Source organism: Pseudorca crassidens, chromosome 11, assembly GCF_039906515.1.
Source record: "Pseudorca crassidens isolate mPseCra1 chromosome 11, mPseCra1.hap1, whole genome shotgun sequence".
Lineage (NCBI taxonomy): Eukaryota > Metazoa > Chordata > Mammalia > Artiodactyla > Delphinidae > Pseudorca > Pseudorca crassidens.
This window is the reverse complement of record NC_090306.1, coordinates 34935612-34949019: the sequence shown is the minus strand read 5'-3', so window position 1 is coordinate 34949019 and position 13408 is coordinate 34935612. Positions and strand designations below refer to the sequence as shown.

The 13408-nt window shown below is 35.9% G+C and overlaps 2 protein-coding genes across 5 annotated transcripts in view; both read right to left on the bottom strand.

Moving 5' to 3' along the window:
- LRRK2 (leucine rich repeat kinase 2) overlaps window positions 1-13408 on the bottom strand; it is a 154908-nt gene that overhangs the window by 46934 nt on the left and 94566 nt on the right. For all 3 annotated transcript variants that reach the window (XM_067696182.1, XM_067696183.1, XM_067696184.1), the window contains 5 exons: window positions 13054-13181; window positions 11491-11709; window positions 7949-8150; window positions 6851-6939; window positions 217-404 (listed from right to left, as the gene is read on the bottom strand). In XM_067696182.1, coding sequence (XP_067552283.1) covers window positions 217-404; window positions 6851-6939; window positions 7949-8150; window positions 11491-11709; window positions 13054-13181 — 826 coding nt within the window. The remainder of the gene's footprint in view (window positions 1-216; window positions 405-6850; window positions 6940-7948; window positions 8151-11490; window positions 11710-13053; window positions 13182-13408) is intronic.
- LOC137201801 (high mobility group nucleosome-binding domain-containing protein 3-like) lies at window positions 414-7987 on the bottom strand. Of its 2 annotated transcripts, XM_067696186.1 has the most exons (4): window positions 7949-7987; window positions 6851-6939; window positions 2864-3029; window positions 414-2821 (listed from the first exon to the last, which is right to left on the bottom strand). In XM_067696186.1, exons 3-4 carry the CDS (start codon window positions 3008-3010, stop codon window positions 2735-2737), a joined length of 234 nt encoding a protein of 77 aa, XP_067552287.1. In that variant the 5' UTR covers window positions 3011-3029; window positions 6851-6939; window positions 7949-7987; the 3' UTR covers window positions 414-2734. The 2 variants fall into 2 exon arrangements, with proteins under 2 accessions (XP_067552287.1, XP_067552286.1); XM_067696185.1 differs by having other exon boundaries at window positions 414-3029.

Here is a 13408-nt window from a genome sequence, read left to right as displayed (position 1 = left end):
AATAGTAATTATATACATAAAATCGGTCATTTACTGTATCTTTAAATGTCAAATTCAGTGTTTTCATTAAAAGAAAATGTTATACTTCAGTACAAAGTTTACACAAGAAGAAAAAAGTTAGTACATTTATCACAGACCAAAGTTACTTTGACTACTAAAACAATATAATATATGGTGAATTTCCATAGGGTAATAAAATTTTAAGTTTTGGCTTACCTGCTTGGAACCAGCAAATATTCTTCTCCTGTTGGCAAGGCAATCTGGAATTTTTCTAAGAGTTTAAAGTACTGTGACATGTAGTTCTTTGGAAATCTCTTTTTCTTTGAAAGAAATTTTTCCACATCTCTACGTGAAATAATTCCCTTAGGATGTTTTGGACAGCCCTCCACTTTCACTGTCAAAATCTGAAAGATTTAAACTTATACATAATCACTAAAATTTATTTTCTGGAAAGTTTTGAATTTAAAACATTTCCTGTGCTCAGTAAAAATGATTAAAACAATTTTAATGTTGTCAAGTACAACACAGGACCTAATTTCTCTAGCTAGCAGCCAGGTAGCCTAGAAGCCCAGTGGGGCATGTACTCCCTATACACACAAAAAAAATTTTATTAAATTAAGGGAGTTAATTCAGATCAGAAATTCTGGAGATCCTCTGAAACCAATGAACCACAAGCCTTCCCCAACTCCAATTAACACATCAATCCAGTACCCCACATCCTTGTTACAGTCTCATCAATAGTATATTCCTTGGGAAATTATCTTCCAGACTGTGTTACCACTACAGGTTTGCAATAGAAATGTTACTTTACATTTATATAATAGGAGATGGTTTCCATCAGCGAGAAGAGAGGTAGCTTAGCACATTGCAGTGATTCTCAAACAAAGTAAGTAACCCCTGAATTCCACTGGACTCCACTCAGTCTGGATCAGTAGGTCTGAGATGAGGCTTGAGAATCTGCTTTTTTAACAAGAAACTCTGATGATTCTAATGTGGAGACCATACTTTGAGTTTCGATCATCATCATAACAATTAAAAATATAAGTTCAGAAGAACTCAGGTTCAAATCCAGGCTCTACTGCCAATTGTGTGACCTTGGGAAAGATATTTAATTTCTTTACCCACAGTTTCCTTCTCTGTAACATAAGATAATAAAAGTGACTGTCTCTTAGATTGCCATGAGAACAAAATAAGATACACATAAAACATGCAAAATACATACAACAATTTTTAGCAAATAGCAAGCCCTCAAATGTTAGCCATTATCTACATATTCCTATTCATTTTACTTGGCCAAATTAATTTTCAAAAGAGATTTGTGCTTAATTTTCTTTAGTAGATCTATAATGTTTAAGGGATACTTAAATAGGAACAAACATTATTTACATTATCATGTAGCTGGGTAAAATACTGGACTGTAAAATCCGTAGGCCCGAGGACTTGTCTCACTCAACATTATGTTTCTATTTTGTACGTATACCGTCATTGAATCAATGAATACATGACTGATTGAATATAATGATATCTAATGCAATGTATAATGGGTCATTAAATAATAAAAACTATAATTTGGGACTTCCTCCATATTGTATAGTTTATAGCCCAAACTGCTCTTACACTTTAGGTAGTGAAGAAAACTGCTGTTTTAGTGTTTTTAAAGTTGCTAAGACCTGTCTGACAAACTCACTCTCTAGCCCCAGCCATACTTTATATTTTCTTTGTAGCATTCTGTACCACCTAACATGTTAAGGATCCATGTTTTGGTTATTTCCTCCCATTTGAACGTCAACTCCATGAATGCAGGAAACTTGTTTTGTCTACTGCTATCGCCCCAGCACCAGAACAATATCTGGAACATCATTAGGTGCTGAATAAATACTGCTGAATTCGTGAACTGGGGGAAAATAAAGTTTGGAGCATTTTATCCCAGGGTTAGGTTCATAGGCACTGGAGTCAAACCACTTGGTTTGAAATCATAACTCTAATTCTCCCTGAATATGGAGTCAAACCACTTGGTTTGAAATCGTAACTCTAATTCTCCCTGAATATGTAACTTTGGATAAATTATTTAACCTCTCTGTCCATCAATTTCTTCATCTTCAAGAATGGGCACTAATAAAGTACCATTTAAAAGAGTTGTTCTGAGAATTAAATGAGATAATCTTTGAAAAGCATATAAGTAACCTCTCATATGTCGGCCATTTTTGTATACTTATTCTAATTTATTTTACTTAGCCAAACTGATTTTATTTTATTTTATTTACTTTTTTTTTTGCAGACAGGAAAACCTTTTATTTTAAACCACAAATAGTCAGCAGGTGGCCACAACTATCCATGTTTCATTAAAATCACATAAAACCTAGGTAGAAAAGCACCACTGATTATTACTCTAGAAAAACTGCATGAAAAAATTCAAATACACAGTAAAAACACCACAGTATGCACAGGACTAAATTTTTAAAGCAAGTGCATGGAATGGTGAATCAATTTTACAGACAGCTTCCTATACTAAATTGGTATTTATTTTACTCAAGGATGATGGGAATTTCAAAAAATCATGACTATGAGAAGGTAAAATGTCCTTCCTTATATATTTTTGTATGCCAACTAGTAGAGTCCTAAAAAATTAGCATTTACAAAATACTCGGTAAAAATAGCTTTTAAAAGTTGTCCAAAGAGGTACATAAAATCAACCCCAATTTTCATGACAAATCATTCTCTTTCGTTTACAGATTCAGTTTTCTGTGCCTTCCTTTCCAGCTTCTTGCTTTTCCTCCTTCTTCCCTTTAGCACCTTTTTTAACCTTTGTTGCCAGTTCTTTCTCAGTAGGGCTCATGTGAGGATCTATGCACAGGATAAGGGCCTTAGCAGATGTTTTTCTTGGTTTAGGTTCAGGTTCTGGGGCAGCAGCTTTCGCTGACAACCTGGCAGACCATCTGGTGGGCTCCTGTTTAGTTACTTTGGATCCATCCTTGCCCTCTGGATTCTCTGGAGACTTTCTCTTCGGCATAATGACTACGTTGGTGCAGCTAAAAAGTAAAGCAACGGGCTGGAACTGCTGGCACCGCCGCTGGATGCTGCCCCTGCCGCAGCTGTTCACGCGCAGGGCTCGGCGTAGCACGGCCTCCGACAAACTGATTTTAAAATATAAGTTTGTGCTTGATTTTTTTAGTAGATCTATGCTGCACTACCACTATCTGTAGCAGATAGTTTCCAAAGATGGACACATTAATTTTTTCTCTCTCTACATGTGGGCTGCTTAATCCTTCAAGATATAGAATCCATCCATTTCCCTGAACAAGACTTGTGGTTGCTCTGCTCACTAGAATGTGGTAGACCTGACATTTTACCAGTTCTGGGCCTGGCCTTTAAGAGGTCTAGGCATATATGAGAGACCACATGGAGGAGCACCAACACACCAAAAATGTGAGTGTAGCCTTCTTGGACTCTCCAGCCCAACTCAATGAGGAAGCCAAGCGAACGACCCCTGTCAATGCCATGTGGAGCAGAACCACTTGGCTGAACCCAGTCAACCCACAGAACAGTGAGAAACAATAAGCTGTTGATGTTTTACTCCAAGTTTACTTGTGTACGCTAGGTTTTGGGGTATTTTGTTATATAGCAATAAAAAACTGAAACCTTATCTTAATTTTATCACCTTTGAAAGACCTCTTATTATTCCTTCAGCCTGGTAACTTCTAAGGCTAACTTATGCCCTTGTGCAAGGAAAGAAAATTTTCCAAATTTCTCACACAACTTTTTATCGAGATTAAATTGCCATGCAAGTTTTATAATACTCTACCAGTAAGTCCCTTTCATATCTCTTTTATCATATAGTTAAATGAGTTTTGCAAATTTCTCTGTGTGTTGATGGAAACTTTAATAAGTTTAGTGACCTAACAGCTCTGGGCACAAAGAGGGTGGCTGGGCTCATTAGAGCTTCTACACCATGAAATTATTTCTTCCCTTGTCTTGATGACTCACTTGGAGGTGAATAACCCTATTTATTTTTGCTGGTTTGGTGTCAGGCAGATCATTCTGTCTTCACGTGATTACTTATGGCTTTCATTCTCTTTAAACCTTAATAAAAATGACATATTTCAGTATATCGCATAAATAAAAATGATGGCATTTATCTTTCACATTAAGAAATTTTACTGACCCTTTAGATCTATCTTTCAAAATAACTTGAGCTGTTCAAATTCTTGACTTAATTTTCAATTAAATTAACATGTTTATAGTATAACTAATAGTATAACTATGCTAATGAGAACTTTCATGGAGTTTCAACTTAATTACTCCATAGTATCTTCAGGGATTTTATTGCATCATGATGGAAATTTGCTTCTGTTAAAAGATAGTGATTCTGGGCCTCCCTGGTGGCACAGTGGTTGAGAGTCCGCCTGCCGATGCAGGGGACACGGGTTCGTGCCCCGGTCCAGGAGGATCCCACATGCCGCAGAGCGGCTGGGCCCGTGAGCCATGGCCGCTGGGCCTGCGCGTCCGGAGCCTGTGCTCCGCAACGGGAGAGGCCGCAATGGTGAGAGGCCCGCGTACCGTAAAAAAAAAAAAAAAAGATAGTGATTTGATGGAAACCACTTTGTTATTCTATTGAATAAGATGTACCCACTCTAATATTATCCACATGTGTGCAACTTTAAATAGTCCCAATTTACATGGAAACACATCACTTTTTGGTGCAACTTTAGCCTTTTCTTGACTATACAGAGTTCAGTTATTTTCTGATACAGGTGCCACCTAACAACAAATCTTCAGGGTATAATTAAAACTCCCTTTTCTACACAGAGTGCATATAACTACACATATTGTTTTATTTAGCTCCATACCTGGCACACTTTCCAAAACTACATGAATACATCTTTACAGTTTTGAAGATTTTTTTCATTTCCTGAGATCATAAGTCTTTAATTACCAAATAGGTCAAATATAAACTTTTGCTAAAACTTACTATTCACTTATACTGAACTAGGGAGGCAATGTAGAAGATAACATTGTTATTATCCTTATTTTACAAGTGAAGAAACAAAAGCTTAAAACATTAAGAAATGTCAAAGTGAGTAAGGATTTAGGAGAGATCTGAACGCAGGTCATGCTGACTCTAGAGCTTGTGCTCTTGACCACTATACCTTCCTGGCTCCATTCTCATTAGGTAGATGAGTAAAATCACACTTTCCATGGCATATGTGCAGAAGGATGAAAATCTACTTTAAAAATATCTGCCAGACGGGCTTCCCTGGTGGTGCAGTGGTTGAGAGTCCACCTGCCGATGCAGGGGATGTGGGTTCGTCCCCCAGTCCGGGAGGATCCCACATGCCGCGGAGCGGCTGGGCCCGTGAGCCATAGCCGCTGAGCCTGCGCGTCCGGAGCCTGTGCTCCGCAATGGGAGAGGCCACAACAGTGAGAGGCCCGCGTACCGCAAAAAATAATAATAATAATAAAAACTGCCAGAATAGTAATAACTGTCCCATTACAATTAATTGCCAATTGCAACGTTTCAATACATTCTCAAGTTCTGTGGTATAGGATTTAGCCACAAATGAATTCCCTCTTTAAAATATCTTTCTTATTCTTCCTTAGATGAAATTTAGGAACTACTATTCAAGATTACCTGAGGGAATTTAATTAACATTATAGTTGATTAGAAGTGAGCTTTCTGGGGCTTCCCTGGTGGCGCAGTGGTTGAGAGTCCGCCTACCGAAGCAGGGGACGCGGGTTCGTGCCCCGGTCCGGGAAGATCCCACATGCCGCAGAGCGGCTGGGCCCGTGAGCCATGGCCGCTGAGCCTGCGTGTCCAGAGCCTGTGCTCCACAACGGGAGAGGCCACAACAGTGGGAGGCCCGCGTACCTCCAAAAAAAAAAAAAAAAAAAAAAGAAGAAGAGAGATTTCTAACATAAAAAAATACAATCATTTTAGTGACTCAAAAAATTATACTCATAAACAAAATAGCCACCAGTGAGTGCACATGCTGGAGACGCCCTCTCCAGGCTCACTTCAATTCATGATTCATCCAGATGCAGTTGTTCTCACCCAGGGTGATTTTGTGCATCCTAAAATATTTGGCAATGTCTGGGCACATTTTTGCTTGTCATACTGGGAAGGTACTACTGGCATCTAGAGGGTAGAGGCCAAAGATGCTGCTATCATCCTACAATGTACAACAAAGAATTATCTGGCCCAAAATGTCAATAGTGCTGACACTGAGGAATCCTGAGCTAGTGTGTTCTGTTTGAATGGTTTTCTGTGGCAAATCTATAGAGGTGGATTATGATAGCTAATTAATATAAACTCATTGGTAACTGTTATTGGGAGAAGAAATAATTTTCCATATGAAATATAAATAGAGAAAAGACAGCCATAACCACCACTATTCAAAATTTTTAAAATTGTAAGCATTTAGACCTTACATTCCACTGAAGAGTCAAAATTTTCCTCCATGTTGTCTAGACTGAGGTTTCAGAGGCTCATCAACCCAATTTTCGTATATGTACTTATCCCAAAGATTTTCACAAAGCTTTCATTCAATTGAGTATATCAATAACCAAACCAAAGCTATCATCAGGATCTAGAAAAGTACTACGGAACAGAGCAGTACAAACACCTGTCTGTGACTTGAAAACAAAGACATTAAAGTAAATTCTAAGATGCCTTCTCTTCTTTCATGAAGTTCTTCTTTATGCAGTCTTCTACACAAATTGTTCTACAGTTTTCTATATTCACAGTAGTTTCTACCTTAACTGAACACAAACTCTATAAAACTCAATGCTCTAGGTGTCACTTGTAGTTTTCTTCAATCATTAATCCCATGCCACAAAAATATAATATACCAACCTGGGCCATGACTTTACAAAGCCACTTGGGTTCCACAAAATATAAGTCACTTAACTGCAAGGCTGGGTCTTGAAAATGAAGGAGAACCCCTGGAGTAAAAATCAAGAGTGAAACATGGAATTTAGAATATGCAAATATCAAGGGGCTTTAGAGAGAATCTAGTCCAACCTCCTCATTTTACAGATAAGTAAACTTCAGTGGCAGAGCTGAGACCCGAACCCAGGCAACCCAGCTCCCAAGCCCTGAAATCCAAATGTTATTTTAGAAAGTTATCTTTTGAACTATATAAAATGATCATATTTAAGCATATTTAAGACAAAGCCATACATTGAAGAGCATGTATTTAGAAATAAATAGAAATTCATAAATATTTTTGGCTTTCTAATTACATACTACAAAGACACATCTTATTTTCGAATACAGGTAAGAAACACAAAATATCAAAGGAAGTTACTGGTTTAAGAACAATGAGGAAATGAATGGATCAGATTCAATCCACATGAAGATTATTTTTCATACAGCAGAATCTGGGGATCAAAAGCAACTTCCCAACCACTTACCCGAGCACTACAAATCAACTCACACATTTCTAGCAAGGTTATATTGATCAAGTACACAATTAGCACCAAAGTCTGTTCAAGAGTTTTCATCTGTGAGGTCATGCTGACAACATGTTATGCAACAGAGCAAGATCTGCCACTCAGTAGCTGCATCATCTCAGGCAACCATTGATCCTCCAAGTGCCAAGTTAAACCATCCCAATAATAATTCTTCTTTTCAGTGTACAAATAGCCTCCACATAGGGTCTCACAGGTCCTGAATAGTACAGTCAAGTTCTACAACCCATGTTTTAACTCCTGCTCAGAGACCTGTTCCACTACTGCCCTTAGATAATTTCTAAATTTTTCTCTTATGACATAAAACATGAATCAACATCAATGCTCATGATGATCTTTCAAAAAGAAAAACAAATCAGTTACCTATTAAAGAATTTTGTCAATATTTTGTTAAATTTTAAATGTAAGTTCTATACAAGGTTCAGGTGCATTTTCACAAATTACTACAGCAGAGCTTTCAAAGAATATGCAATAAACAAACCTGATTCATTTAGGAAGTGAACTGCATGAGGAAGCTCATTTTCATCTAACTGCAGCTGATGTTCTTTCACAAGCTGTAATAATCGTTTCTGGTCAATTACAGGAAATTCAACTGGCACATTTTTACGCTCTGATAAAATGATTTTCTCAAGTTCTACATAGCAGTCTGGAATCAGCTGCCCAACAACAGGCTGATCTCGGATCTATGAAATTACAAATGACAAGCTGTAAAAATCCATTTTATTCATCGATTTGTCATGTGGGTGGTAAATTCTATGCTAATCATTCAGAACTGTATTTTTTAATAAAATAAAAATGTAATGTAAAACCAATTAAATTGTGAAGAATAAACAAGATGATCTTAAAATAAGAAAAAATATGAACACAGAAGCCAATTTGGAAAGAACTATCAAATAATATTACATGGAAATATTTATCTAGCTATTCAGAAAATCCATGGCAAAATCCAAGATAAATCATTGACTGTAAATAAAGGACTTTCTGTTTTCTAAGACATTAAACTTACATGCAATAGATAGGCTAGCATAAGAAGTCAGCAAGTATTGTAAGAGCGTTTGAACCTTATTTATTAGATGAAAATGTGATCCACAACCCAAGGTAAAACTAAATTTTGTTCTTGCTATTTGCAAAATGTTGTATTAGTGGAATGTACATATCAACAGTGAAATCTGGAGACAGACATAAAATTTCCTCACCCAAGCTATGCTTTTTCGTGGAAACTTGAACTTGGAAAAATAAGAAATCATCTAAACCCCAATGATTCTTATATGAGAGGATGATCTGGGGTCTGTTACACTTAGAATCTAACAACTGTCTACTAATCAAGAGATACATAAAATAAAATTTTAAAAGAATGACCTTAAAGTGATAGTTTCTATAATTATCTTTTCCAAACTTTTTTCTTAAAAATCTAATTTTAAATAGAAATGCAACCCTAACAATAGTAACTAAAATACCTTTGAGAACCACCAGGTGGCACACTCTCCCCATTTCTCAACCCATGAATATATTCTTGTATATTCTTTTTACCTGACAATAACTAACATAATTTCTACTTGAATTCTTCAACTTATTACAAATAGAAATTGGGTTTTATTACACACATGCACACACACACTTTAACTTGCTCTTTCTACTTTTAACTAGAATCTTAAGGAACTTGATTTACAGCAACTGTAACCATTACTTTCATATTTACCTCCAAACATTCAAGATTGTTTCAATGTACGCTTTGAACCAGAAAATTAAATATAATTTCACTAACCTGCACTTTTCATATTCTCTCTCTTCATCATTTATAAATTAAGATAAAAAAGAAATTCAGACTGAAATTTATGTTTTAACCCAAGAAGGGAAACCTACATATAAAAGTAAACAAGAGTTCTCACAGAAAGCAATCAAGGAACAAAAGGATGAACTTTACAGGGCTGGATTACAGGGCCAGCAAAGGATCCCACTCTGCTAAGGGGCTGGACAAGATTGAGAGGGATATGGTTGGCACTGAATTCTGTTTTGTCCTCCTTGTTTTAAGCTTTATTATCAGGTCACCAACAGCCAAAAACAAAAAACCTTTTATTCTGAAGTCTGCACAGACACATGTTAATAAGGGTGAGACAGGGAAAGATTAGAAAAGAGCCAAGATAAAAGGAAAAGATGAAAAACAAATGAAAGGGCAAACAAAAAAAGATTTCTAGTAGATTAAAAGCTGTTGTTTGAATACAGGTTGAAGCACCTCAGGGAGGAAAGAATATTCAAGTTCTGGCAGGTTTATTGTTTTGGGGTCATCTGAGTCACTATTCTGCAAAGCAATCAAACAGATTTTCAAACCAATATGCCAGAATGACGTATCCATTAGCAATAGATACCTTTCTTCAAATAATACTGCCATTTCTCAAAGCATTTGTTTTACTTCCTTATCTGGTATTGCCTTCAGAGTTCATGTACAAGTGCAGAAAGAAAATTGGTCTCATTGATTGATAGTGATAAATTGTTATTAGCCTAAAGCAATACCAGTCCAGCTTGATGAACCACCTTATCCAGACTTTGCTTCAACTAAATTCAGGCTTTCTCAAAACAAACTCATCCTCCAAGAAGTCTTTTTTAAAATATGATAAATGCTCTAATACCAGTGATAAAAAGAGAAGATATTAAAATATTATAAATAACAACAAAGTTCTGTAAGCACAGGTATAGTCTCAAAAGAAAACTCCCTGGGTAAAGAGAATATTTAATTGAATATATTAATTTTGCATATTTGTTTCTTAAAAGTCATATTACTCTTTAGTCATATGTCCCACAAAAAAAGTAAGAAAATCTACAAATAAATGATATTTCATTCTTCTTATATAAAATGTCACTGATCCACCATTTGTAAAAGCTTTTAGTGACTGGGATAAATGTGCTGAAAGATACAAATGTGCAAATTCTCTCCCTGGGCACCACAAAGACCAGTTTATAAATGGCTCATTACGTTTTGGATAGGAACATAATCTGTGGAAATGGAAAAGAACTAAGCTAACTAGCCAACACATTATAACCAAGGTGACCATATAATTTATCATCCAAACTGGAATGCTTCTGAGAATACAGTGGGACACAATTAATAATTATGCTGGGACTGTCCAGGCAAAACAGGACCCTTGTTATAAGCCATGGCCTTGATCATTAGTGCTAATGAGCTAAACGAACAGAGACTAACAGTGAAATCCACCATTGTGTTGTTATATTGAACTATTCAGGGTGTTTTTCAGTACAGTTCATACCATGCTGTCTGTAGAACCCAGGTAAAATTTCTTTCTCTTGCAAGTATTAATAACAAGTGTTCTCACTGTTAACCAATTTATTTGTGTTTTATGAACTCTATGAATTACATTTGTCTTACCAGAAGAAAACTTTGAAATCAAAAACATAATTCCCAAAATGAAAAAACCCAGTTTGTATGAACTAAAAATTGCTTAGACATTGATGAAAACCAAATTAGTGACCCTGATTATCAGATGAAAGAAACTTCTCCCAATATTGAGAAAAAAATATTTGGAAGGGAGATCACAGTGACAAGAGACATGAAGGAACAACAAAGAAAATCAAGGAGAGCATAAAATAAGAACTCGAAAAGAAAGGAGCAGATGGAAAATATAAGAAAGATAACCCCAAGACCCCAACATTCGTCTTTATCCTTTGGATTGAATCACCACTACAGGAAGTTGGGAGAGAAAGGGCATCAGAAACATGTCCCCAGATTCTCTCAGGAATATTCTCTCAGCCTCTCAGATATCCTCTTAGTTTCTCTCAGTATCCTCAAATTATTTTTATTCCCACTTCTATGAGTTTGAAATAAAGTATAGCATAAATAGTTTTAAAATTGAAAGTACTTTAATAATGTTAACAGCTCTGAAAAACACCCACAATTTTAAGATAGCTGCTCTCTTCTCAAGACTTTTGACATTTCTTAGCAGTTGCACAACATGAGAATTAATAAATCATATTTATCTACTACCTAAAGTCGGCAATGAACCATGTTACCTTGAAATTGAGGCTCTCATTTATGATGGTTTTCCGAAGTTTTGCCAAAGCATCGGATTCCTCAGTGGCATTTACAAAGTGGTAATCCCGTATTGCAGGAAACCCTCGTTTGTTCAAGAGCTCCTTGGTGATTTTACTGATACAGGCTTTGCGCTGCTTCTCATCAGAAACATCCAAATGTGTCCCAACAAGAATCACAGGGGACGAAGAAGCACGAGCCTATGGGGAAAGATACAAAATACTTTTGTGTTTTTTTTTTTAAATCAAGACTGCTTACATTTCCACTGACATTCACTTTCTATGAAATTCACTTGAGTGGAAATGAGAAATCAAGACTTCTAAGAAGAAAATAACAACTTCCTTTCCTTCCTTAAACCTAAGAAAAAACTTACCCTTACGAAATTTTAAAAGTCAATTTTATGCCCCTTCTTATCCAATTATTATCACTTTTCTTTCAGGTGGCCTATGTAACAGTAATAGTATATTTTTCTTTTGCTTTTTCCGTGCCTTAAAATGGGTTATTCTCTAAGTGTGCTTTGGTCTTCTAAATAAAATAGTATTTAATAACCCCCAAATTATTTCAGAGTGATACAATTTGTTTTATATTTTCTCTTCCTTACCTGTAAATTCAATCTCCTTAATTCATATTAAAGTCATTCAGTGTGGAGTCTACAATGAAAAAAGTCACTAAAGCAAATATTACTGCGACTATAGTATTTTCTCACTTTGGCTAGCTATAATAAAATCAAAAAAAGGAAGTTTAAAAAATTACCAAAATGACAAAACAAGCTTGATGGAGCCGAAATTTCCTGACAAATCTTTTCAAGGGCTTGCCTCACAGAAGAGCCCACTGGAGCATCATTCAAAGACCATTCACTCTTACTTTGGTCTCAATTCTGAAAAGTCATATATATTTAAAACCATATATACATAAATTAATAGCTGACAATATGACAGCAAGGGACAAATTGGAAAAATTGCAAAATTCCAAATATACTATTAATCTGGGACCATTTAAAACTGTAAGATCTGAAGGACTTCACACTAAATTGCCTCTGAAGACAGAGTTGGTGATGCACAGATTGCTTTTTTTCACTATGGTTTATTTTAAATTAGGGAAGTTCATATTACCCTTAAGAAATAATATCAGGGAATTCCCTGGTCACCTAATGGTTAGGATTCAGGCTTTCACTGATGTGGCCCAGGTTCAATCCCTGGTCGGGGAACTGAGATCCTGCCAGCTACGTGGCACAGTCAAAAAAAAAAAAACAGAAATAATATCAAATAATATCAAAATAATATCAAAAATAGTTTAATTTATAAACTCTCAATTTTTATAGCTTAAAAGGGTTTCCAGTTTCTATAACTCTCACTAATATAGAAAACACTATTTTCATGTCACAACTTAATTACTTTCCCAACTCAAAATTTTAGTGCTTCTTTCTTTTAAAAAATTATTTGAAGAGACTATTTGAAGCACCTGTTTGCCCCAAATAAATTACCTTACATACCAAAAAAAACCCAAGAATTATTTTCTATTTTCAAATGATTAGAACAGATCACCTTTATATTGAAGAGCCAAGGCTTCATGGCATCAACTTCAGCTTGCCCTTTGCTGAGGTCATAGACAGCAAGATACAGGGCTCGTTGGGTCATAAAGTGGGGGTGAGTGCTGTAGAATTCCTCACAACCTAAATAAAGATTAAGAATTTTTTAGTCTTCCAGAAAATAGGCAAGAATTCTTCATCTTCTTCAAAAATAAAATTAAGTGATACTATCCACTATTTATCACACAAGGAAAGAGAAAAACTATAAAAAGATGATGGTTACATGGCTACACTGGCTTTTTACTAGGGACTGACAACTTTTCACATGTGTCAGCTACTTAGCTTCAGCTGGCATGTACTGGTTCCTAACA

Bases quoted from the DNA above. Each gene is read 5' to 3' on its own strand.
- LOC137201801 (XM_067696185.1), bottom strand. From the start codon at position 3,010: ATGCCGAAGAGAAAGTCTCCAGAGAATCCAGAGGGCAAGGATGGATCC.